The following is a 27,714-nucleotide window of genomic DNA, read 5'->3' as shown; positions in this document are numbered from 1 at the left end:
GAAATATAATCTTTTACTCCATGTGGCATGGGTTCCATCTGAAAATCAGGGCTCTGTTACTAAGTAAGAAGAGAGGAATGGACTTCAGGGTTGGTACCCAACAGTTGGTTCTCTAGCACATTGATTTACTGAACTTGTACTTTTGTGTCTTCACAGTGACTACAGGTATGTGGCAGCTGCTCTGGCTGTCATGAGAAACGTGACTCAGCAGATCAATGAGCGCAAGAGGCGTTTGGAGAATATCGACAAGATTGCCCAGTGGCAGGCATCTGTCCTAGACTGGGAGGTAGGATCCTTATCAACAGGGGCATTGTAGAGTCTGATAGCTCATCTAGAACATCACATCTTAGCCACAGATGGATGAAAAGAAATTAAATATGAAGAGCAGCAGAAAGGATTTAGATTAGAGCCAAGGAAAAACTTTCTACTACTGAGAAGTGTTGTGTACTTCAATGGCTTTATAAGAAGGTTGGAGAAATCTTTGAGACAACACTTCATTAATAAATGAAAGGTTCATCTCTTTAGGTGTTGCCAGGAAATAATTGGATTGACTCAATAGACTTTCAAGCCTCTTTCCAGCCCTGGAGTTTTATCACCACCAGATAAAAACTTGGATAAGTAGTATGTTCTAATTCCCTCCCACACACAGACTATAAGGTTGGTTCTCTGGTGCAGGCCAATCAACATACTTCTTTTTCTATTGGTGAGATTACCTCATCCTGACACATTTCACAAGGTCTACCCAAGCTTGCACACTTGAAGTCAAGGTTCTCACTCCTGCACTATTGACAGACCAAATTATCTTTTTTATCATCTGCTTATAAAAATAATTCCTGAAAACCTTCCATTTCATTAGAAACAGCCACTTCTCTGAACTCAGGAAGTCTTCAGTGGCTGAAGTCACTAAAGCCTTCATTTCTAGATATTCATTTGCAGAGGATATATACAACCTAACAAATAAATGGAGATTTTTTTCTTCTGTAATGTCATTGCTCTGTTGAGGTTCTTGGGTTTCTGTTCAATAGAAACGGAGCTGTGAATTATAAGGACTCACAGGTATGTGTGTTGAATATACCATTTAGTGTTTGTCTCTTTTGCCCACCAAAAGAACTGGGGTAATGACATTTTACATTTATCTCTCAGACCCAAGTTGTGAAATCTGACAGTCCACAGGCTAACATAACCAAGATGGGAGAGGCTGGAAATGCTACCAAGGAGGGGTCAGCAATATTAAGCTTCATAGTCACAGTGTACAAGTTGAGCCAGTTCCCTGTTCCACTTGCCTCAACTGAGGTATAATTTCCTGTGATTGAGAGGTAGTAGCTCCCTAAAATTTCAAGCAGTTTAGCATATTCTAAAGAGATTAAGTAAGCATCAGCCCTGCAAACAGCTATTTTACCACAGTCTAGGAAAAAAAAAATTTCCTTTATTCTTCTACCTCTGATCCTTTTTTAAAAAGTGTATTTATTTATTTTGATAGAGACAAAGACAGTGTGAGTGGAGAAGGGTCAGAGAGAGAGGGAGACAGAAAATTCCAAGCAGGATCCCCAACTGCCCATGCAGAGCCCGATGTGGGGCTTGAACCCATGAAACTGTGAGATCATGACCTGAGCTGAAACCAAATCGAATGTTTAACTGACTGAGCCACTCAGGTGCCCCACCTCTGATCCTTCTTAATGTAGATGGCTGGAAAACACCACAATTCTGAGCATTGGGCATATTTTTTTAGTATTATTTGAAAGATAAATCTATTTGAAGAATCTTTATGTCCCCATAAAAAGTAGAAAATGGTAGTGATTGTTTGAGACGAAGATAAAAGAATGAACCTATATAAAGAAACAATTGCTCCTAAGAGGAAACCAGCACTGGCCCAAACTTACTAGGGAATCATGGATCCTCCTTCCCTTGTATCTGGCTTACTTTGGCTAGTTGCCTGATCAGAGGCAGAAGGCTAGACCAAATGACCTCTAGCAAACACACCAACTCTAAGGCACACTGAAATTGTGGCTGGTTAGTAGCCCTCTTTCCCTCTACCCCTGCGGTGCTCTCTATGAGAGGAGGTTCTCAGCAGCAGTTGTCTCCATACTCACTGAAATATTTTCCTCTTCCCAGTGTCTGGAATATATAATTCCTCCATATGCTCTGGGGCTCCAGTCTTGAAGCTGGAGCCATGGGGGACCAATAATAGGTTGAAATTCCTCCACCTATCTAGGGAGCCTCATTAATACCAAAATTGAAAGCACGGAGTATGATTTATTTTTTTTAAGATTTTTTTTAAATCTACCTATCTATTTATTTTAGAGAGAGACAGAGTAGGGGAGGGGCACAGAGGAGGTCAGAGAGAGAATTTTAAGCAGGTTCCACACTCAGCGAGGAGCCTAACACAAGGCTCAATCTCACAACCCTGACATCACGATCTGAGCCAAAATCAAGAGTCAGTCATTAAACTGACTGAGCCACCCAGGCATCCCTGAACTATGATTTAAAGACTCCACATCTAGGAAGGAATTTCATGTGTTTTTGTCTAGAAGTGGGGAGTGGGAAGCAAAAAGGCAATTTTGAATAGGATTGATGGGATAGTAGTTACTCTCTGCCTTCTTTGTTAGCATGATTGATTGGCCCTATAAATCTCAACCAAGCCCATATGTACAACACTGACACCCTGTTGCTTGGTGAATTCCTTCTTCACCTAATTTGGCAAGAAGAAAAATTCCTCATCGTTCCCTTTTCAGATTCTTGGGTCACTGTGGAACTCACTAGCTCCAGAGGGGTTGTCTTATAGGAAGATTTTTCTGTAGTGAATCCTGATGGGTACATTTCAGAGGGCAAGCCTAAGGTTTCTGTCATGTTCGTCATATTTAGTCTTCTAGAATGTCTGTTCTAGACTTCTAGACTTCTAGAAGAATTCTAGAATGTCTGTCATCAGGGATTTTAGAGGACTCCCCTCCCCATCAACAATTCTGGCCATGGCCATGCATATGTGCATGCATACACATGTACATACATACACACATGCCTTATAATGATGGTGAAATTCTGAGACACCTATTCCTGACCAAGACCACACAGCAAGTCAGTGGCAAAGCTGAAATTTGATTCTGGTCTCCAGATTCGCTCTCTGTTCTTTTCACTGTTGCACTATATACTCTTTCAACGTTCTGCTTCCCACAGCCCAGTTGCTTTCTCTTGTGATACTGAAAGGACTTATTTTTGCAGTAAAGGGTCCATAACTAAGCAAGGCAGTAAGACTGACTCATGGGGAAAATCCAAAATCTTAGTATGACTAAAAGTGGATGAGTGCTGGAGGACCACCCTGAAAAGGCAGTAGGACATGTCCACTCCATGGCTTGCTAGCTATTGACATAAGTGACCCAACCTCACTGGTTCCCTGATATAGGTTCTTTGTATGTGCTATCTGTCCAAACAGTTACACAAGCAAAGAGAGGTCCTGCCAACTTGCTGAGGGCTGCTGTAGATAAGCCTTGCAAATCAAGAAAATTAAGCAGTATTTTGCTATCTCCACCATTCCCTTGCCTCCCCCAGATGTTTGAACAAACAGGGTGGCTGCCAAAAACATCCATATAATAATAACAGCTTAATTTGTTAAATTAAAAAGAAGAGTCATAAGGGAAATCTTCAAAGCTTAATGTCCTTTGAAGAGGAATTGGGAGATAGAGTGGAGGGCTGGCAGCAAACAGGCAATTGGTACCTACTCACTAAATCAGAATATCTGGCTAGACAATAGGAGGCTTTTTATTATGTACAGACCTGAACCTGACTCAGCTTATTCCATAAATATTCTGGGTCATTTTGATCTACTCTAGTTATCATCCCTGCTCCCTGCCAGCCTATGAGGACTAGAGTTCATGAAGTACCCCCTGATTTTCCCTACCTCCCAGGGCTCCTAAAAAATAAATGGATGAGTGAAAGGATTACCCATATTCAAATGACTCATCATAAGGGAAATACAAATCAAAATAATGAGATACCACCTCACACCTGTCAGAATGGCTAAAATTAACAACTCAGGAAACCACAGATGTTGGCAAGGATGAAGAGAAAGGAGAACACTTTTGCACTGTTGGTGGGAATGCAAACTGGGGCAGCCACTCTGGAGAACATTATGGAGAAGGCTCCTCAAAGATAAATAAATAAATAAATAAATAAACAAACAAACAAACATAGGTCTTCCCTACAACCTAGCAATTGCACTAGTAGGTATTTATCCAAAGGATATAAAAATGCTGATTTGAATGGGCACATGCACCCCAATGTTTATAGTAGCACTCTCAACAATAGCCAAATTATGGAAAGAACCCAAATGCCCATTGACTGATGAATGGATAAAGGAGATGTAGTATATATGTATGTATGTCTATGTCTATACACACACACACGCGTGCACACACACACACACAATGAAATATTACTTGGCGATCAAAAAAGAATTAAATCTTGCCATTTGCAACAACGTGGATGGAGCTAGAATGTATTATGCTGAGTGAAATAAGTCAGTCAGAGAAAGACAATGTGAAATCATATGATTTCACTCATGTGGAATTTAAGAAACAAAAGAGATAAATATAAGGGAAGGGAAGGAAAAATAAGATAAAAAGAGAGAGGGAGGCAAACCATTAGAGACTCTTATATACAGAGAACAAACTGAGGGTTGCTGGAGGGGTGTGGGGTAGGGGTATGGGGTAAATGGATAATGGACATTAAAGAGGACACTTGTGTTGAGCACTGAGTGTTATATGTAAGAGATGAATCACTAAATTGTACTCCTGAAACCATTGTTACACTATATGTTAACTAACTTAAATTTAAATAAAAATTAAAAGAAATTTTTTAAAAACCTACATGAAAAAGTAAGTATTACCAATATCTCTAAGTAATAATCAATGCCTTAGAGCAGCTTAGGGGAGCAGCAGGAAGAAGAACCTGTTTCCAAGGACTACAGTTTCAGGGAAATTTACACTTCTAATTTCTCTGATACTGATGTTTGTTGAACTGTCACATTGCTGCCCTTCCCACTCATTAGATCTACTTGAAGGGAGAAGAAACATATCCCTGACAGCTTCCTTTTAATCTTTTTCCCCCCTGGAGATTTTTACCAAAAGCCCAAATTTGCAGCTTATGTTTGGGAACTTAATTGTATATAATTGTTATGACACCCCTACCTTCACAGACTGCTTGTGTAATACACAAAGGCCTGTTCCAGTTTACCATTATACGATTGAATCCAAACAGTCAGAGGAAACAGAAAAACCCAATGTGATGGAAGTAGCAAAAACATCTATTTAAAAGCAAAGGTGGCTTGATGAGACACACTTCTAGGACCAGGAGATTAAGTGTGGAGCTGGCTGGATTTGTTTTTTCTCTGCCCTCCTGTCAATAGGCAGTATTGAAAATAAACTGTATGAAAAGTATGGAACTTCCCTTGTCCTTTTTTCCCTGGATCTGCTCATGCCACAACCTCCCATCAGAACAATCAGCCTGTTATATGGGGTCTTGGCCATTGGGCTATTGAGATGAATGAGATTTGCCCTTGGTTTTCCAGTGGAGAAAATATGTTCCAAACAGAGGGAATAGTATGTGCAAAATCCTAGTAGAATGTAATAAAACAGAATTTCCATGGTGGAGGTGGGAGTGGCATGGGATTGCATTTGGGGGGACAAGGCAAAGTAATTTATAGTGCAAGTGCGGTAGAGGAAGCAAAGGGTGAGATTTGAACTCTGAAAGGGCCATTTTCCTTATGTGATCTGATTTGTGCTTTCAAGCAGCCATGTGAAGTGAACCAAGGGGGAACTGTTATATTATCCATTGTTCATTTCTGTATGAGAAAACATACAGAGTGTTTAAGTTACTTCTCAAGGGCACAGAATGAGTTGATGGCAATACTGGGCTCAGACCCAAGTTTTTTGAGAGTCTCACTTCAGAAATTGTCCAACATAGCTGGTTCTTCCACTAAGGATTGCCATTCTACTGTGGTTTGGTGATTAGAACATGGACTTTGGAGGGATTCTGGTCTGGATTCTGCAACTTTGGGGAAATTACTCCCAATTTCTCTGACTTTGGTTTTTTTTGGGTGATAACAGTGCATTCCTTATTGGGTTGCTGTATTAATAAGAATATGTGTGACACAGGATATAAAGCACAAAATAATGGTCAAGATAATAGCTAGCAATTCTGTAGAACTTACAGTGTGAAGTGTACTTTCCTAAGCACTAATGTATTAATTTACATAATCCTCACAACAGGCAAATGAGATTGATACTGTTATTACACTAATTTTAATTTTAATATGAAATTTATTGTCAACTTGGTTTCCATACATCACCCAGTGCTCATCCCAATGGGTGCCCAACAGGTTGCTCAATACTCATCACGCTACCTACCCTCCATCCTAGACTCCATCAACCCTCAGTTTGTTCTCAGTTTTTAAGAATCTCTTATGTTTTGACTCCCTCCCTCTCTAATGTCTTTTTTCTTTCCCTTCCCCTCCCCCATGGTCTTCTGTTAAGTTTCTCAGGATCCACATAAGAGTGAAACCATATGGTATCTGTCTTTCTATGTATGACATATTTCACTTAGCAGAGCACTCGCCAGTTCCATCCACATTGCTACAAAAGGCCATATTATATTCTTTCTCATTACCACGTAGTATTCCATTGTGTATATAAACCACAACTTCTTTATCCATTCATCAGTTGATGGACATTTAGGCTCTTTCCATAATTTGGCTATTGTTGAAAGTGCTGCTATAAACATTGGGTTACAAGTACCCCTATGCATCAGCACTCCTATATCCCTTGGGTAAATTCCTAGCAGTGCTGTTGTTGGGTCATCGGGTGGTTCCATTTTTAATTTTTTGAGGAACCTCCACACTGTCTTCTAGAGCGGCTGCACCAGTTTGCATTCCCACCAACAGTGCAAGAGGGTTCCCGTTTCTCCACATCCTCGCCAGCATCTATACTCCCCTGAATTGTTCATTGTAGCCACTCTGACTGGTGTGAGGTGGTATCTGAGTGTGGTTTTGATTTGTAATTCCCTGATGAGGAGCAACATTGAACATCTTTTCATGTGCCTGTTGGCCATCTGGATGTCCTCTTTTTTTAATTTTTTTTATGTTTATTTCTCAGAGAGAGACAGAGCATGAGTGGGGGAGGGGCAGAGAGAGAGGGAGACACAGAATCAGAAGCAGGCTCCAGGCTCTGAACTATCAGCACAGAGCCCGACTCGGGGCTCAAATTCACAAACCGTGAGATCATGACCTGAGCCAAAGACAGTCGCTCAACCGACTGAGTTACCCAGGCGCCCCTCTAGATGTCTTCTTTAGAGAAGTGTCTATTCATGTTTTCTGCCCATTTCTTCTCTCGATTATTTGCTTTTCAGGTGTGGAGTTTCTTTTTTTTTTTATTTAAAAATTTTTTTTTCAACGTTTTTTATTCATTTTTTGGGACAGAGAGAGACAGAGCATGAACGGGGGAGGGGCAGAGAGAGAGGGAGACACAGAATCGGAAACAGGCTCCAGGCTCCGAGCCATCAGCCCAGAGCCTGACGCGGGGCTCGAACTCACGGACCGCGAGATCGTGACCTGGCTGAAGTCGGACGCTTAACCGACTGCGCCACCCAGGCGCCCCAATCAGGTGTGGAGTTTCGTGAGATCTTTATAGATTTTGGATAATAGTCCTTTCTGCGATATGTCATTTGCAAATATCTTTTCCCATTCCATTGGTTGCCTTTTAGTTTTGTTGATTGTTTCCTTTGACGTGCAGAAGCATTTTATCTTCATGAGGTCCCAATAGTTCATTTTTGCTTTTAATTCCCTTACCTTTGGGGATGTGTCAAGTAAGAAATTGCTACGGCTGAGGTCACAGAGGTTTTTTTCCTACTTTCTCCTCTAGGGTTTTGATGGTTTCCTGTCTCACATTCAGGTTCTTTATCCATTTTGAGTTTGTTTTTGTAAATGGTGTCAGAAAGTGGTCGAGTTTCATTCTTCTGCATGTTGCTGTCCAGTTCTCCAAGCACCATTTGTTAAAGAGACTGTCTTTTTTTCCACTGCATATTCTTTCCTGCTTTGTCAACGATTAGTTGGCTATAATTTTGTGGGTCTAGTTCTGGAGTCTCTATTCTATTCCATTGGTCTCTGTGTCTGTTTTTGTGCCAATACCATGCTGTCTTGATGATTACAGCTTTGTAGTGGAGGCTAAAGTCTGGGATTGTGATGCCTCCCGCTTTGGTCTTCTTCTTCAAAATTACTTTGGCTATTCGTGGTCTTTTGTGGTTCCATACAAATTTTAGGATTGCTTGTTCTAGTTTCGAGAAGAACACTGGTGCAGTTTTGATTGGGATTGCATTTAATGTGTAGATAGCTTTGGGTAGTATTGACATTTTAAAATATTTATTCTTCTAATCCATGAGCATGGAATGTTTTTCCATTTCTATATATCTTCTTCAATTTCCTTTATAAGATTTTTATACTTTTCAGCATACAGATCTTTTACATCTTTGGTTAGTTGATTCCTAGGTATTTTATGATTCTTGGTGCAATTGTGAATAGGATCAGTTTATTTGTCTTTATGTTGCTTCATTATTAGTGTATAAGAATGCAACTGATTTCTGTACATTGATTTTGTATCCTGCGACTTTGCTGAATTCATGTATCAGTTCTAGCAGACTTTTGGTGGAGTCTATCGGGTTTTCCATGTATAATCTCATGTCATGTGCAAAAAGTGAAAGCTTGACTTCATCGTTGCCAATTTTGATGCATTGATTTCCTTTTGTTGTCTGATTGCTGACGCTAGAACTTCCAACACCGTGTTAAGCAACAGCGGTGAGAGTGGACATCCCTATCATTTTCCTGATGTCAGGGGGAAAGCTCTCAGTTTTTGCCCATTGAGGATGATATTTGCTGTGGGCTTTTCATAAATGGCTTTTATGATGTTGAAGTGTGTTCCTTCAATCCCGACTTTCTTAAGGGTTTTTATTAAGAAGGGATGATGGATTTTGTCAAATGCTTTTTCTGCATTGATTGACAGGATCATATGGTTCCTTTCTTTTCTTTTATTAATGTGATGTATCACATTGATTGATTTGAGAATGTTGAACCAGCCCTGCATCCCAGGAATGCATCCCACTTGATCATGGTGAATAATACTTTTTATATGCTGTTGAATTCGAATTGCTCTTCTCTTGTTGAGAATTTTTGCATCCGTATCCATCAGAGATACTGGCCTGTAGTTCTCTTTTTTTACTGGGTCTCTGGTTTAAGAATCAAAGTAATACTGGCTTCATAGAATTAGTCTGGAAGTTTTCCTTCCCTTTCTATTTTTTGGAACAGCTTGAGAATGATAGGTGTTATCTCTGCTTTAAATGTCTGGTAGAATTCCCCAGGGAAGCCATCTGGTCCTGGACTCTTATTTGTTGGGAGATTTTCGATAACTGATTCAATTTCTTTGCTGGTTATGGGTCTGTTCAAGTGTTCTATTTCTTCCTGTTTGAGTTTTGGAAGTGTGTGGGTGCTTAGGAACTTGTCCATTTCTTCCAGGTTGTCCAGTTTGCCGGTATATAATCTTTCATAGTATTCCCTGATAATAAGGTAATAATTGGTAATAAGTAATAATTGGAAATAAGTCCTTTTTCATTCATGATTTTATCTACTTGTGTCCTCTCCCTTTTCGTTTTGAGAAACCTGGCTAGAGGTTTATCAACTTTGTTTATTTTTTCAAAAGACCATCTCTTAGTTTCATTGATCTACTCTACAGTTTTGTGTTTTTTTTTTAGATTCTGTATTTTTTATTTCTGCTCTGATCTTTATTATCTCTCTTCTTCTGCTCGGTTTGGGGTGGCTTTGTTCTTCTGCTACTACTTCCTTTAGGTGTGCTGTTAGATTTTGTATTTGGGATTTTTCTTGTTTCTTGAGATAAGCCTGGATTGCAATGTATTTTCCTCTCATGACTGCCATTGCTGCATCCCACAGCGTTTGGATTGTTGTCTTTTCATTTTCATTTGTTTCCATATATTTTTAACTTCTTCTCTAATTGCCTGGTTGACCCATTCATTCTTTAGTAGGGTGTTCTTTAACCTCCATGCTTTTGGAGGTTTTTCATACTTTTTCCTGTGGTTTATTTCAAGTTTCATAGCATTGTAGTCTGAAAGTGTGCACGGTATGATCTCAATTCTTGTATACTTATGAAGGGCTGTTTTGTGACCTAGTATGTGATCTTGGAGAATGTTCCATGTGCACTCTAGAAGAAATTATATTCTGTTGCTTTGGGATGCAGAGTTCTAAATATATCTGTCAAGTCCATCTGATCCATTGTATCATTCAGGGCCCTTGTTTCTTTATTGGTCCTGTGTCTAGATGATCTATCCATTGTTGTAAGTGGAGTATTAAAGTCCCCTGCAATTACAACATTCTTATCAAGAAGGTTGTTTATGTTTGTGATTAATTGTTTTATATGTTTGGGGGAGCCCATATTTGGCACATAGATATTTATAATTGTTAGCTCTTCCTGATGTGTAGACCCTGTAATTATTATATAATTCCCTTATTCATCTCTTGTTACAGCCTTTAATTGAAAGTCTAGTTTCTCTGATATAAGTATGGCTACTCCAGCTTTCTTCTGACTTCCAGTAGCATAATAGATCTCCATCCCTCACTTTCAATCTGAAGGTGTCCTCAGGTCTAAAAAGAGTCTCTTGTGGAGAGAAAATAGATGCATCTTGTTTGTTTGTTTGTTTGTTTGTTTTTTGTTTTTATCCATTCTGATACCCTATGTCTTTTGGTTGGATCATTTAGTCCATTTACATTCAGTGTTATTATAGAAAGATATGGGTTTGGAGTCATTGTGATGTCTGTAGGTTTCATGCTTGTAGTGATGTCCCTGGTACTTTGTGGTCCTCGAAACATTTCACTCACAGAATCCCCCTTAGGATCTCTTGTAGGGCTGGTTTAATGGTGATGAATTCCTTCAGTTTTTGTTTGTTGGGAAGACCTTTATCTCTCATTCTATTCTGAATGACAGACTTGCTGGATAAAGGATTCTCGGCTGCATATTTTTTTCTGTTCATCACATTGAAGATTTCCTGCCATTCCTTTCTGGCCTGCCAAGTTTCAGTAGATAGGTCTGCCACTAGTCTTATGGGTCTGCCTTTGTAGGTTAGAGCGTGTTTATCCCTAGTTGTTTTCAGAATTTTCTCTTTATCCTTGTATTTTGCCAGTTTCACTATGAAATGTCATGCAGAAGATCGATTCAAGTTACGTCTGAAGGGAGTTCTCTGTGCCTCTTGGATTTCAATGCCTTTTTCCTTCCCCAGATCAGGGAAGTTCACAGCTATGATTTGTTCAAATACTCCTTCAGTCCCTTTCTCTCTCGCTTCTTCTTCTGGAATTCCTGTGATTCGGATATTGTTGTGTTTGATTGCATCACTTAGTTCTCTAATTCTCCCCTCAGACTCCTGGATTTTTTTATCTCTCTTTTTCTCAGCTTCTTTTTCCATAATCTTATCTTCTACTTCACCTATTCTCTCCTCTGCCTCTTCAATCCATGCTATGGCCACCTCTATTATTTTGCACTTCATTTATAGCATTTTTTAGCTACTCATGACTACTTCTTAGTCCCTTGATCTCTGTAGCAATAGATTCTCTGCTGTCCTCTATGCTTTTTTCAAGCCCAGTGATTAATTTTATGACTATTATTATAAATTCTTGTTCTGTTATATTGCTTAGGTCATTTTTGATCAATTTGTTAGCTGTCCATACTTCCTGGAGTTTCTTTTGAGGAGAATTCTTCCATTTTGTCATTTTGGGTAGTCCCTGGGGTGTCTCCAAGATGCAGGGCACCGCCCCTGTACTGTCCGGAGTAACTTGTGTAGGTGGGTGGGGCCACAGTCAGACTGGATGTCTTTCCCCAGCCCACTGCTGGGGACACAGTCAGAATGGTGTGTACCTTATCTTCCCATCTCCCAGGGGCAGGACTCACTGTGGAGTGGTGTGGCCCCTCTCTGGGCTACTTGCACACTGCCAGGCTTGTGATGATGCTTTCATGCGATCTGGGGTATTATCCGGGGTTGATCTGCAAGGTGCACAGTGGTGGGAGGGGCAGGCTTAGCTGGCTTTGCCTTAGGTGGTCCCCTTTCAGAGGGGCCCGGCAGCACTGGGAGGGAGGCAGATCCGTCGGAAGGATGGGTCCACAGAAGCACAGCTTTGAGTGTTTGCGCAGTGGGAGCAAGTTCCATGACAGGGATTGGGGTTTCCCCTGGGGGATGGGAGAGGGAGATGGCACTTGCCAGTGCCTTTGTTCCCCACCGAGGTGAGCTCTGTCTTCCAGGGCTCAACAACTCTCCCTCCCAGTGCACTCTTGCCCTCCCCGCTCTCCAAGAGCAGAGCCATTGACTTTTAACATTCCAGATGTTAAGTCCTGCTGGCTGTCAGAACTCAAAGAGTCCAACCCCTCCGCTTTTGCAAGCCAGACTCTGTGGCTCTGCCTTGCTGGGTGGGCTACCCCTCCACCGCCTCAGCTCCCTCCTGCCAGTCCGTGTAGCATGCACTGCCTCTCCACCCTTCCTATCCACTTCCGTGGGCCTCTTGTCTATGCTTGTCTCCGGAGAGTCCTTTCTGCTAGTCTTCTGGTGGTTTTCCAGGTTATTTAGACAGATGTGGGTGGAATCTATGTGATCAGCAGGACAAGGTGAACCGAGCGTCCTCCTATGCCGCCATCTTCCGTGTTCTTTCATTTTAATTTTATTAATGTTTATTCATTTTTGAGAGATTGAGAGAGAGCGTGAGTGGGGAAGGGCAGAGGGAGAGGGAGACACAGACTCTGAAGCAGGCTCTAGGCTCTGAGCTGTCAACACAGAGTGTGACACAGGGCTTGAACCCACAGACCATGAGATCATGACCTGAGCTGAAGTCGGATGTTTAACAGACTTGAGCCACCCAGGTGCCCCTGTTATTACCCTCATTTTAAGGATTAGGAAACTCAGTGTAGCACAGCCACATTGCGACCCTACCTTGGCACAATTTGACCCTTTATGGCATTGGAATTGGCTGGAATTGGCAGGACTTGGCTTCAGCCAGCACCAGTCTGGAGTTTCTGGTGCTCTTCTTTCCTCTTTCTTTGGAGACTGACCAAGCCAGGAACAAGATGGACTTCTCTCTCCCTCTGGACTTACAGCCTTTGCAGAGTCAAGCTCCACTTGAAGCTCAATTAGTAATATTCTTTACATGTGTTTTATATCGTTTTGATTGCATTTTTTGTAGAAATAAGGAAACCAACACACAGAGAGGATATGTGAGTTGCCTGGTATCAATCAGCTTGGTGAGCACAGGAGTATATTTCCCTTTCTCTCTCTCTCTCTCTCACTCTCTCTCTCCCAACCTCGCTCCCTCCATCTCTTCCTCTCTCCTTCCTTCCTTCCTCCCTTCCTTCCTTCCTTGTCTTTCCTTCCTTGTCTTTTCTTTCTTTCTTTTCTTTCTTTCTTTCTTTCTTTCTTTCTTTCTTTCTTTCTTTCTTTCCTTCTTGTTTTTTTTTCCCTTGGTGGCATTATGTGTGGCAAGTTTATTCTTTTCTTTCTTTCTTTCTTTCTTTCTTTCTTTCTTTCTTCCTCTTTCTTATTTTTTTTCTTAGTGGAATTATGTGTGGCAAGTACTTAAAAAAAGAACTAGAATGCTCCTGTCTGTTATGTAGGTGGACAAGATGATATTGAGTGGTATCCTGGTCCGATCATCCTCAGGTTAGCAAGTGTAATTATAAAATTCATCCTTCCATTTGCAATGATGTGGATGAAGCTATAATGTATTATGCTAAGTGAAATAAGTAAGTCAGAGAAGACAAATAACATATGATTTCTCTCCTATGTGGAATTTAAGAAACAAAACAGATGAACACATGGTGGGGGGGGACAAACCATGAGGGACTTCTAAAGACAGAGAACAAACTGAGGATTGTTGGAAGGATGTGGGTGAGAGATGGGCTATATGGGTGATGGATATCAACGAGGGCACTTATGATAAGCACTGGGTGTTGTATGTGATGAATCACTGAATTCTACCCCTGAAGCCAATATTGCACTATATGTTAACTAACTAGAATTTAAATAAAAATTTGAAAAAGGAAAAAGAAGTCATCCTGAAAAAAATGTTATCTTGGCCAACTTTGTTTGGCACTGACCCATTTTTATAGCTTTTTTCACTTTATACATATTCAAAGTGGACTGGGCACATCTTCTGGCCTGCCTCAGGGTGGGACCTGGCAGACTGGTACCACTCTCAGCTCCTTATCCACCCAACAGGAAAGTCCTGCACAAATCCCTCACCCTGTGGGCTTCCTGTCCCAGAAGTTCTGTTAGTATGTGGGCCTCTCAAGGGTGAATGTTTACTTAAGTTCCAAGATACCCATGAAATAGAGTTTGGAATCACAGTGCTATCTCTTAACTTTCTTTTTGAGGTTATATTATTAGAAAATATTTCCACTGAGCTCCCCTTTTCCTTGTCATCCCTTAGACTGAAAAAGTGGTATGCTCAAGAACACCATTTCCAGCTACCCCTCTCTTTGGTCTACTGCCATGCCTAGCCTATTTGTTCTGACTGTTTATGGGGGGATGCATGGGGTCTACTGTAACCTTGACTTGAAACTTTTGGGCACAAAGATGACATCTTAGAATTAGAGTATCAGGGCTAGGGCCTTGGATATCATCCTCATGTAGCTCATTTAATATCTGGAAAAACTGAAACCCAGAGAAAAGAAGGGACTGACCGGCCTAGATACATCAAAATGTAGTGGAAAGAGTGAGCATACTTTCTGGAGCCACAGAATTGGGGTTGAGTTATGGGTCTCTAGATAACAAGCTGGGTGACCTTAGCTGATCACCTGACATCTCTGTACCTTGGACTATAAAACGAGATTAAGAAATTCTCTCCCTCCCAGGGTTCTCTTGTGGCTTAGAAGGTTTAGAGTGAAAGTATGTAGCCCAATTTATGATGCATATAGATGCTAATATTAATTCTCCTGAGTACTGGACCACTGGTCTTTGTCCTTATCTTCATATAAGTCCTAGAACATTCACCCCTATGCCCAGGGCTTTGCTGTGGTTTGCCTTGTATTCCCTGAGTTCTGTGCATACCTGCATTAGTTTCCTCCACTGACTGTAAGCTCCTTGAGAATAGGGGACAAATCTGGCTTGGCATCTGACATATATCTCCACATACCTCTGAGCTAGCAGAGGTGTTGTAAAAAAGGGGCTTTGGAAACTCTGTAGAATTGAATTAGCTAGGAGTTAAGTGTCTTGGTACTTTTTTTGTCTTACTATGTAGCAAGGAGGATAAGTCATTTCAGGCTGTGAATAACAGACCAAAGAATCATGTGGTTGTAAAGTTTCCTATTTAATCGATATATTTTAGTGAACTGAGGGGAGAAGGAAAAAAAAAACAATTTTAAGACAGTGACTGTGCTCTCTTTTTCTCCATCTATCACTGTTTCCTTCTTGGCCTCCCCTATCCCCTTTTACTCATTGGGGAAGCAGAGAAACTTCTGTTATTTGCTTAGGCTTATTCTTCAAGTAAAAGAAAGAGACTAAGAGACAAGATCTGGCATTTAGGACTGGTATAGAAAGATAAATTCATAGAGAAAAGGGAGGAGGAGGAAAAGAGAGAGAGAGAGAGAGAGAGAGAGAGAGAGAGAGAGAATATGAACCTCATGGAACCAGAATGAACCTTGGTGCCTGTAGTGCTAGAAAGCAGCTGCCATAGAGGGACTATAGCAGTCCTGGGTGGTAGGGCTCATTTGGCCTCAGGATAAACAAAAGTATGGGTCTTTCCAACTCCGGGACTTCCCAGGGGTCCTTCTCTCTATCCCTCTCTCCCACCAGGCCTTTTCTCTACTCCTACTGCCCTAGTCTATGCCCAGCCTTAGGTGCTTCCAGGCAGGTGACAGGGCCATCCCTCCTTCCTGGCTGCCTCTCACTATCACATGTTCTTCCCAGGGTGAGGACATCCTAGACAGGAGCTCGGAGCTGATCTACACTGGGGAGATGGCCTGGATCTACCAGCCCTATGGCCGCAACCAGCAGCGGGTCTTCTTTCTGTTTGACCACCAGATGGTCCTCTGCAAGAAGGTAACCCCAACCCCTTCTTTCCTGAATGAGATGGCCACCTCAGGAGCATAAGCCCCTCCCTCTTCATTATCCCCAGCTCCCAATGAAGTGGCCATTATAGTAGGTGGGGAAAGACATCAGTGGTTTCTAATTTTGTGACCGCTTCTTTAACTTTTGCTATTTTCCCTATTTGTCAGTTTCCTTTTTAAAAATCTAGAATAAGACTTTGTTTTCTATCTTCTTGTCTTCCATGATGGCTGTCTATGCTCCTCTGCATCCCATTGTCCTGTTAGTTTAGTTATGCATGTGTTTTGTTATTTTCTTCCTTAGATGATTATACTGGAAGTTAATTTGGTGCTTTGGGGATTTTTGTTTCCTTTTTTTTTCCTTTCAATTTACTTTTTCTTCTGAGGAGGGGAGGAGATCTCCTTTCCTCTCTCCTCAGGCATCCTCTAATGTTCCTACAGCCTGAAGTTGGCCTGAACAGCTTTTCCCCCTGTATTCTTTGTTTTTAATTATACCATCCTGGACATACTCTGTTTTCCACTGTGTCATAATTACTAGTTATTTATTTTGGTTTAATTGTATTCTGGAAGGATCAGGAATTACATAGAGTATGATAACGCTGGAGAAAGTTCAAGGAACTTCTGCAGTTGGGCCATTTCTTCTTTCACTGAAGGGCCTGACTTGGAGGATGAGCCATTTGGAACTCAGAAATGCAACAATAGCAAAAGAAACTGGGGATAGAGCACAAAGGAGATGGGGATTTGAAACCAGAACACCTGGGTCCTAGACTCTACTGTCTGTAAACTTGGGCCAGTTTTTTAACTTTATCCCCTTATTTTCCTCAGTGCCAAATCAGGCTGATGATAGAATTCATCTCAGGAGGCTTTGAGGAGGATCACCTGAGGTAATGGGAAGTAATGAAGTATAGTGTTAAGAGCATGGGTTCTAGGGCCAGATGAAAGTGCACCAATTACCTTTTTTCCATGAGCCGTATGACCTTGGACAAATTCTCTGTGCCTAGTATTATCCCCTCATCTGCAAACTGGAAATAATAATGGTATCTATATAGAAGAGAGGCTGTGAGGGTTAAATTAAACAATACATTTGCAGTGCCTGGCACATAGTAAGTACTTAGTAAATGCTAGCTATTGATACTATTACTGTTTATTTGGTGTTAGTACGCATTCATTCAGCAAATCTTTGTTGGGAGGCAGTATATACAGTGATTAAACAGACATATATTACATTTTTTTATTAAACATTTTTAATGTTTGTTTATTTTTGGGAGAGAGAATGAGAGTGGGGGAGCTTTAGAGAGAGAGGGAAACTGAATGAGCCACCCAGGCTCCCCAAACAAGCACAGAGTTTAGAGCCAGGTAATATGGACTCAAAGACCAAGTCTACCATTTAGTAGCTTTTGTTTCTGGGTAAGTTAACAGTTCTATGTCTACATATCCTCATAAAATGGGGCTACAACAGTATGTACCTTGTAGGATTTTTGTGAAGATTATTTAAGTTAATAAATGCAAAGCATTTAGCTGTCAAGGGATGAATGCATAAAGAAAATGTGATACACACACACACACACACACACACACACTGTGTAATATTAGCTTAAAAAAGGAGATTTTGTCATTTGTGACAACATGGATCAACCTAGAGGATATTATACTAAAACAATAAGACAAAGAAAGGTAAATACTATATGCTCTTACTTACATGTGTAATCTAAAGCAGTTGAAGTCAAAGGCAGAGAGTAGAATAGTGGTTGCTAGGGGCTGGTGGGGGTGGGGGAAATGGAGAGATATTGGTCAAAGAGTAAAATACTTTTTGTTATGCAAGATGAATAAATTTTGGAGAGCTATTGTACAACATGGTATCCATAGCTAACAATACTGTATTGTATACTTGAAATTTGCTAAGAAAGCAGATCTTGTGTTCTCATCACACACAAATAACCATATGAGATGATAGATAAGCTAATTAGCTTGATAATCATGATCATTTCACAACATATACCTATATCAAAATATCACATTGTATACCTTAAGTATATATAATCTTTATTTGTCAAATAGGCTTCAATAAAGCTGGGGGGAAATGCAAGGCATTTGAAATAGTGTCTGGCACATGATATATGCTAAGTGTTGACTGCTGCCATTGTTGTTGCTGTTATTATTTTGTTATTAAGAATGTACTCTAGATATTGGAATATAATAATGAGAAATATAAGTCCTGTCCATGCCTTCCTCAAGATCTGGAGAGAAATCCCAGGGTGGTCCAGACTAGTGGTGGGGAGTAAATAGGGTCCCTCTCTAAAGAGGGAAGACTTTACTGACAAGCAAGTAAGAGAGGCAGCAATCCTTAAGAGTTACAGGCCCCAGATTGCAGCATCTGTCATTTATACAAAATGTTTTACAGTGTCTTAATAAACCCCATGAATACCCAGTGAGACCAAATTCAAACTTCTCCCAGCTATTTGAATTATGTAATATCAGAGACTTGGATAGGCTCCTTGCTGGATCCATGGCTAGGCTTGGTGCTTGTCTGCAGACTGCCAGGGTCCTTCTGGAGAAGCACTGGCTCCCTTAATATCTTCCAACTTGGATGAGTGTAAGGGAAAAGGAGGAAGACTGGCATCCTATTAGCAACTATCCCATTTAGGCAGGGAACTTGTGATGACCAAATAACATCTGTACCAAGCACCTATTCATTGTGACCCTATGAAAGCACTCAGACAATCATTAACAAGTGACTTTTGGGCAGCCTGGTCCCAATAGGACCTCAGGCAACCAGGGCTCAGGAGGGCTTTGTCCTCTTGCCATGTGCAGAAGCTGAGCAGAGACATTTCTGAGGCTTTGCCATCTGTCTTCCCCTGGACAACCCCTCAGTAAGGCAAAAGCAAGGAAGAACTATTGGGCACAGCTTAAATGGACAGACTAAAAGCTGTGAAACAGAATTAATGCAACTCAGCAGTGTGGTGGCTGAATGTAAGTTGTGTAAGGGTCTTCATAATAACTGCTAGCATTCAGAGAAAGGAAACCACAGTGACGAGCTAGAGAAGGCAGTCAGGGAAGGCTTCTTTGAGGAGGAAGAATGTGTAAATTTGACCATGAAGGCTAGAACAATTGGAATAGGAGGTATTGTTGGGGGCAGGGAGGACACATTAGTATGAGCCTATGTATAGATCTGTGACAACCCCCACCCTGAAAGGATATATGGAATTTCCAAGGACAATGGTGTAGCTATATGTTTTAAAATATTCAGTTGCCTTTGCTTTATTTCTTTGTCACAATATTTAACTTATTTTGAAAATTTAAATGAACTAAAAGAGGCATTGAGATTTTTAGGTTTATCAAAAAGGAATTTTAAAGGCCTACAAAATATCAGTTGGGGAGCAAGAAAGCTCAGCACCATATTTATCAGACAAGGCTGGCCTCATGACCTGGAAGCTGCATGTTGAGATTTGAGATTTACAACAATTTTACAAGGTAAGGATGACTTTTCTAGTTTCATAGTTGAGAAAATTGGAAGTTCAGAGAGATAAAATGGCTTGCCCAAAACCACAGCTAGCAGGTTAAGCAGATAAAACTCAAACCCAGGGCTTTACACTCTAACTCACACTCTTTTTGTGCATGTTACATGCTGCTTTTTGGACTTAGCTACCATTTCTGATGGGAATTTTTGAACAGTGGGTCATTCTTAATGAATCCTATCACATTCCTACACCTGAGTTTATGACTAAGCTGATGCCTGAACACGCATGTTCAACCCTCTAGGGAGCTAGAAAGAGCAGGCAAAAGGAGAACCTTAACCACACACATCTCTAGTCTTGCTTCCCTACCACAGAAACAGAATTCTCTCAAGTTTCTTGTTATCCTTAAATACCTAAAGAAACAATAGGAGTTTCAGTTGATGCTTTTAATTTAGCTCCAAGATCACATAAATTCTTTCCATTTTTTTTTGGAAACCAGTAAAGGTTTTTAAAGCTGACAATGATTATGACACACCAACTCAGAGACAAAGAAAGCTGCAGATGATGCTGGCAGGCTGGGTCCAGAGACCTGAAGGGGTACTGCAGGATCAGCCAAGAGGGTTCTTGGCTTCGCAAATGATGGAAATCAAATGTGAGCCAGCAGGAGGGTGAAAGCAAAGTTTATTGATGATTTTATATATATATATATATATATATATATATATATATATATATATATATACAATATAGAGCAGATACAGAGTGTCTGGGAAACTCAAAAGGAAAGGGGGGAGTCTCATCTTTGTTCAGGGTCTGGGGGCGGTTATTGAGGTTTATGTGTCCTCTAAGGCATTCAGGTACCAGTTAGAACAAAGATGAGGGCCCAGGTATTATTCCTTGGAGACGGGGGGCCTTGGCATTGAGATGTCTAGTTACAGTTGTCTGGAATACGCATATAATAGCTGTCCAGTCATTCTGTCCTTGTCATTTCTTAAATGTTACTTATTCTAGAGAATTCATTAACTCCTTGTCCCTTACAAGGAGTGCATATGCTGTTTGCATTACAAGGCATGTGTAAAGTGAGGTGGGGATACAGGTCCTAGTGAAAATAGAAGCAGGAAAGGGAGCTAAAAGCAGATTTTATTGAGTTCTTCAGTTCCCTTGTCTCACAGGTGAAATTGGGAATAGAAGGGAGGTTAAAGCTTCCTATGTTCTAGTCAGGTAGGCATCCACCTATTAGCTGTGTGGTCCAGACCTGGCTTCTCAGGTCTATGTGTATCTGTATTAAGTATTGTAAGGCATGTTTCAGGCCTTTATGAGATCAAACTAGGTCACATCAAGCCATTCTCCTTAGCTTGTCCTGCTTTTATAGTTAGATTAGACTGACAGGGCCCACTGTTTATCCATAAGTCTCACAAAGTGTTCTTGAGGATTGTGAAAGTCTGCACATGGCAACCACCCCATCCTTTTGTCCAGGACTGACCTTGTCCACTTTGAGCATGGTAAAAGAAACCCAGACTCTGAAGCAAGCTTGGAGCAAAACTGGCCCACTCTGTATAGCTGACCTTTTTCTCTCTTGTCAACTTGATGCCAGTGGAACCCAACAGATCAGAACCCATCTATACTCACAGCTTATTTATATGCACAATCATTATGGGAGGAAAAAGAACAATGTGGAGGTTGTTTTTTGCAAAGCAATTCAACAACACCTATATTTCACAGCCTGGGTCTTCGAAGATTGACAGAACTATGTTGGGAATTCTTCAAGACAGCCTTCCCCAGACATACGAAAAAGCCCAGTTTACCCTACATTGTGAAGAGTTAGGATTGTAAAAGCAAATTCTTTGCAGGTAGCCTGCAGCTGAGAAGTGAGGCATGCAAGGCAATTCAGCAGAATGGGAGTAGTTTAACCAAACTGTATAATGTTAATAAAAGTTAATGAGCATTTCTGATTCTGTCAAATTGTCTAAAGGCCATATATAGGCAGACAGGAGGGAGAGTTTGTGAGAACAAGTTGGCCAGTGAAGACATCCATCAGGATAGGGCTCATGAGCCCTCCTTGGCCAGACTCAGCCACACCACACGTCCCAGCAGATGTGTTCTCAGGGGAAGCTGAGGGCAGTGCTAAGAGGGTGAGGGCAGAAAGACACTTATACTTTACATGCCACAGGTCCACAAGTCATATCATCCATCTCTATGGTTTTCTTTTCTTTTTTTTTTTAATTTATGAAATATCACATTCAAAAAGATACAAAATAATATAATGGGCACCTATGTACTTACTATCCAACTTAAGAAATAATTCATTACAAATACATTCTTTCCCCTCTCCTTCTCTGCTCCCTCCCTTTTCCTTCCTTCCATTTTCCCATTCTCCTCTCTGTACTCTCTTGAATTTGGCCTGTGTCATTGTCATATTTTTTATATAATTTCTGTATCTCTAAACATTATGTGGCATTTCTTTGTAGCTGTTTAAACCTTATGTAAGTGTAATATATGTAGATGAGATAAAACTCTATGCAAAAGTAACCAGGGGAATGATTGAGTGTGGGATTTAAGGTTGCTGTGGCATCATAGCTTTTGGTGGCAGTTTCACCAAAACTTAATATATTATTAAAAGTAAGTAAATACTTAGAGAAATAAGAGTACCTTGTATGGACTAATGATTATTGTCTCCTGGACTGAGAGTATTAATCCAATTCTGTATACCAGAGAGTAAAACAACAATAATAAAAGATAATATACTGTTTGTATCCATCTATAACTTTTATTTTTCTCATGCAATAAGATTTGTGAAATTTATTCGTCAATATATGAAGCTTTTTATTCAATCTTACCCCCATTTCTCCTGCCAGACTAGGCCTTCTCCAAAATTCCCCGGAGTACAAAGTGTTCAACCCTCTCCATGTAATCTTTCCTGGCCAGCACAGGCTGTGGCCACCTTGCTATTCTTAACCACTCATACCCACTCTGATATGTAGGTCTCACTTGCTGGCTTGAATTCCTAAGTATACCCCAGGCAACCATCCAGCTTATTTCATACTTCTAGAAGGCTTGCAAATATTTTGGAAAAGAAAAGGCCTATGCTAGCAATGCTTGTGTGGCTTACTGCTTCTTACTTCCCATCAGAGTCTTACAAACACATATAAGGATTGATACTGGAGTCTGAGAGTTTTTGGATGTAGGACAAAGGTTTTCTGTAAGAGCATCTTCTAACCAACCTGTCAATGTCATAATGCTAAACTAGCTTGCCTAAATTTGACCAAAATAACCCCTATTAGTACTTCAAATCAGTGGAAGTCTTAACGTCCTACTGTGCCCATGTGCCATCTGTCCTGGTACCTACTGTCCACATACCTCCAGTATAAAGCCTTTTCTTCCTTCCCACCTAGGACCTGATCCGAAGAGACATCCTGTACTACAAAGGCCGCATTGACATGGATAAATATGAGGTAGTTGACATTGAAGATGGCAGAGATGATGACTTTAATGTCAGCATGAAAAATGCCTTCAAGCTTCACAACAAGGAGACTGAGGAGATACATCTATTCTTTGCCAAGAAGCTGGAGGAGAAGATACGCTGGCTTAGGGCTTTCAGAGAAGAGAGAAAAATGGTACAGGAAGATGAAAAAATTGGTAAGTGACCTGAGAGGAGAAAGAAGAATATGGCTATGAAGAACATAGAGGAATTGAATTAGTTTTCATTTTTCTAGAAACAGATGGAAGACTTCTGTTGCAAACTGACCTAATCCACTTTGGTGGTTTCCTATTATCAGGTCCTTTTTGGCAGATACCAGTAGTTTCTACTAGTCAGGGTTAAATGAGAGTTATAATTTGGCCTCCCTTACAGTCTCTTGACTAGATAAAGGTATTACACTGAAAGCAAACCTCAACCTCAATTCTCCCAAACATACAAACATTAGCAAACAAACACAAAAGCAGTCATACAACCTGTCCGATCATCTCAATGAAGTCCCAGTTCTGTTCTTAGATACACGGCAGCATCTTTTGTGTAAAGGTTAGTCAATGAAGAGTTGGTGATATAACAACAACATTCAACTAACTTTCTAGTAAGAATCTGGTGACAAAATCCTCTGATGGGGGACAAAGCATAGCACCTGTTTTCAATCTTGACCTGAGGCTTCCTTCTGAAGGGTACAGGCTATGGGGCTCACTGGATTTTTATGCCCAGTTCTTATGAAGGCTAAAGAGCCTGTAAGACATTTGTGGCTAGTACACATCTTGAATAACATTAATTTTACCACTGAAAATGGTGTTTAATGTGTTAACAAATCACCTCTTCAGTGTGTATACCAGATTAGGGCATGTCAGATGTTAAGTAAATGCCCTGAGAGCATAGATTAAAATTAATGTGCATGTATATATCACACTGTCTGTATGAAAGTGTTTTAAGTAAGAAAGTATTTAAGGTAGAAAATATAACTGGGTCTAAAACCATGATCACTTGCATGATTTAGAGTCCCACTAAACCATACATTTTTGGCTTTAAACAATTGTTCCCCTTTTTGAAAGAGTATATAATTAGTAGAGAGAGTTTTAATGGTGCTTTCCAAATGTGGGATTTAGGTCCCCTTGACTATAGCTTTGTGGTTTACAAAGTACTATCTGGTCTCTTGCTCATGGTCCTGCCATTTTGGCATAAAATACCAAACAGCCAGGCTTTGTAATTCCCTGAGAAGACACAGTTTCTGTTTTTGCCCATCCTTAATGAGAGTGGAATTTTATATTAAAACACTTGTATGTTCAAGCTGGTATAAAATGCCTCTAGAAAAATGGGCCTACCCATTGAATCCTGATGCAAATGGATTCTTCTGTCCTTCAGTGTCGGTGATTTAAATGGTTGAAAGATAAGGAAGGATGATCAGAAAGACACTGCTTAGTCTAATCCTAGTCTTTTCCTTAGGTTTGGGGTAGAGTGCACATTAATAATTCACTTTGAGTCCCACTGAAGTCAAATTGCTTTTAACATACGAGCACTGCAATGGGACATGATGTGGAGTTGTACATAAATGCTACTTGACTGCTTCTCTCGATGGTAGGCAGCAGCAGCCTCTGATACCACTTAGGTTGTTAGAGCTATTAAAGGAATTGTCTTAGTATGCTTTATGTAGACCCTAGATGAACTGGAAGATCCCCACCATTCCCTCTGATTCCACCATGATATCTCCCACACAATGCCCTAATAACATGTAACTTTAAGAATCTGCTTCTAATAGAAAAGCTTCCAGAAGTTAATTTATTTTTTTAATTTTTTTAGGTTCTTCTTTAAATTCCAGTTAGTTAACATACAGCATAATATTAATTTCAGGTGTAAAATTTAGTGATTCAGCACTTTCATACCGTACCTCATACTCATCACAAGTGCACCCATTAATCCACATCACCTATTTAACCCATCTGCCCGATGACCTCCCCTCTGGTGACAATTGGTTTGTTCTCTATAAAGAGTCTGTTTTTTGGTTTGCCACTCTCTTATTTTCCCCTATGATCATTTGTTTTGTTTATTAAATTCCACATGAGTGAAATCACATGGTATTTGTCTTTCTCTGACTTATTTTGCTTAGCATCAGACTCTATAGCTACACCCACCAATGGACTATTACTCAACAGTAAAAAAAGAATGAAATAAAAGAATGAAATCTTGCCATTTGCAGCAAAGTGGATGGGGCTACAGAAATTACTTTCTGACAGACCTATGGTTATCTTTTTGAAAACATTATTTTTTTCTAATTATAATAACACTTTTATTTAGGCAATTTTGGGGAAAAACAGAAAAATACAAGAAAAAATAAAAATAACACAAGAGCATTCTACCCAGAGAGAGATAACTTTTATAAAAATTTTCATATATTTCCTTCCTATGTGTTGTAAATATGTCTAAATAAAAAAAAAAATAGGACTAGGATTGCTGATTCTTTCTGTCTCCCCCAAACTACCTCTCCATGATGAATAGTTCTAATTTTATATCTTTATTTTGCACTTAAAATCATATCATTAGCATTTCCCTATGTCAGTTAATATTTTTAATCATTATTTTTATGGCTGCCACATAAATTTATCATAATTTTGTTTTTACTTTCTAATTATAAAATAAATACATGGCCATAATAACCATTTAACACATACTAAAATGTAATAAATTTTAGAATTATTTTCCCTTCTCTGTCACTCCTATGCTGTGTGAGATAATCAGTATAAATTCGGTATGCCTAGTTCCATACTTATGTTCATATAAACATATACACACATAAGAATTTTCAAAAAAATTACTTACAAAAATTATACCAAACATATTATTCTGTAACTTGTTTTTTAAAGCCTAATTTATCATAAGGAACTCTTCAGGTGAAGAATATAGACTATAACTATAACTTCTATCAGTGTTCAAACAGAGAAACACAACACATAGGAGAAGCATTATTATTTAAGAAATTTATTATAAAGAATTGACTGATATGATTGCAAAACTTGGCTAAGCAACTCCAAAATCTATGGAGCAGGAAGTCAGAATGCAAGATCATGGGCAGGCTCAAACTCAAAGGCATAGTTCAAAGCTGGCATCTGTAGGCAGGAAGATCATGACAAGGATGGGACTCTGCATACATGGACTGAAGCTGAGACAGAATTTCTCCCTTCTGGAGATACCTCAACCCTGTTTTTTTTAAGTGATAAAAACACCATGAGTTCTATGCTCTTAACAAAATTTTAAGTGCATAATATAGTAATGTTAACCATAGGCTCAATGTTGTACAGCAGATTTCTAGAACTTATTCATATCTTATATAAATGAATCTGGAGTTTTGATAGGATTCCTTTGAATTTGTAGATGGCCTTTGGCAGAATGGATATTTTAACAATATTAAGTCTTCCAGTTCAAAATGAAAGGCTAATATCCCTGATGAACGTACATGAAAAAAATTCTTAATAAAACAGCAACAAACAGAATTCAGCAGCACAATAAAAGGATCATAAATCATGAACAAGTAGGATTTATCCCTGGGATGCAATGATAGTTTAACATATGCAAATCAATTAATGTGATACACCACTCTAATGAAAGATAGAAATCACATGATCATATCTATAGATGCAGAAAAATGATTTGATGTAACTTATTATTTCATGATAAAAAACTCACAGAAAACTATGTATAGAATGAATTTATCTGAACATAATAAAGGCTATATATATATGAAAGGCCCCACTGAAAGCTTTTTTTCTTAGCTCAGTTCTAAGACAAAGATGCCCATTTTCACCATTTCTATTCAACATACTAGTGGAAGTCCTAGCCAGAGAAAATTAGGCTAGAAGAAAATAAAAGGCATTCAAATGGGAAAGGAAAAAGTAAAATTATTACTGTTTGTAGATGACATTATCATATAAATAGAAAACCTTAAAAACACCACAGAAATACTTTTATGTCTAATAATGAATTCAGTACAATTGCAGGATACAAAATCAGCATACAAAAATCAGTTGTGTTTCCAAGTACTAACAATGAACTATCTGAAAAAAAAATTAAGCAAATACAGTAGTCCCAATTATAATCACATCAAAATGGATACAATACTTAGGAATAAACTTAACCAAGAAAGTGAAAGATTTCTACACCAAAAATTATAAACCCTTGCTGAAAGAAATTAAAGAACACATAATAGACTTAATATTGTTAAAATATCTATTTTACCCAATGCCATCTACAGATTCAATGTGATCTTAACCAAACTCCAATGGTATTTTTTTACAGACATAGAAAACACAATCCTAAAATTCATGTGGAACTACAAGAGAACCATAATAGCTAAAAATATTTGAGAGAAAGAACAAAGCTGGAGGCATAATACTTCCTGATTCAAAATATATTAAAGCTACATTATTTAAAACAGTATGGTACTGGTATAAAGACAGACATATAGACCAGTGGAATAGGATAGAAAGTCTAGGAAAAAAAACCCATACATATACAGTCAACATATCTTTGACAAGGGTACCAAAAATATACAATTGGGAAAAGATAGTTTCTTCAATAAATGGTGCTGGGAAAACTGGATATCCACATGCAAACCAAAGAAATTGAACTCCTACCTTACACCACACATGAAAACTAACTCAAA

The 27,714-nt window shown here is 39.5% G+C and overlaps 1 protein-coding gene across 7 annotated transcripts in view; it reads left to right on the top strand.

Moving 5' to 3' along the window:
- The window catches only part of ARHGEF9 (Cdc42 guanine nucleotide exchange factor 9), a 205,743-nt gene that overhangs the window by 154,420 nt on the left and 23,609 nt on the right, over nt 1-27,714 (top strand). For 6 of the 7 annotated variants that reach the window (XM_058712280.1, XM_058712274.1, XM_058712279.1 and 3 more), the window contains 3 exons: nt 157-286; nt 15,988-16,119; nt 22,972-23,215. In XM_058712280.1, coding sequence (XP_058568263.1) covers nt 157-286; nt 15,988-16,119; nt 22,972-23,215 — 506 coding nt within the window. The remainder of the gene's footprint in view (nt 1-156; nt 287-15,987; nt 16,120-22,971; nt 23,216-27,714) is intronic. The other variant, XM_058712278.1, reaches the window with a different exon arrangement.

The sequence above is a fragment of the Neofelis nebulosa genome, chromosome X (genome assembly GCF_028018385.1).
Source record: "Neofelis nebulosa isolate mNeoNeb1 chromosome X, mNeoNeb1.pri, whole genome shotgun sequence".
Taxonomy (NCBI): Eukaryota; Metazoa; Chordata; class Mammalia; order Carnivora; family Felidae; genus Neofelis; species Neofelis nebulosa.
The sequence above is the reverse complement of the archived record's forward strand: the minus strand, read 5'-3'. Positions and strand labels throughout refer to the sequence as shown.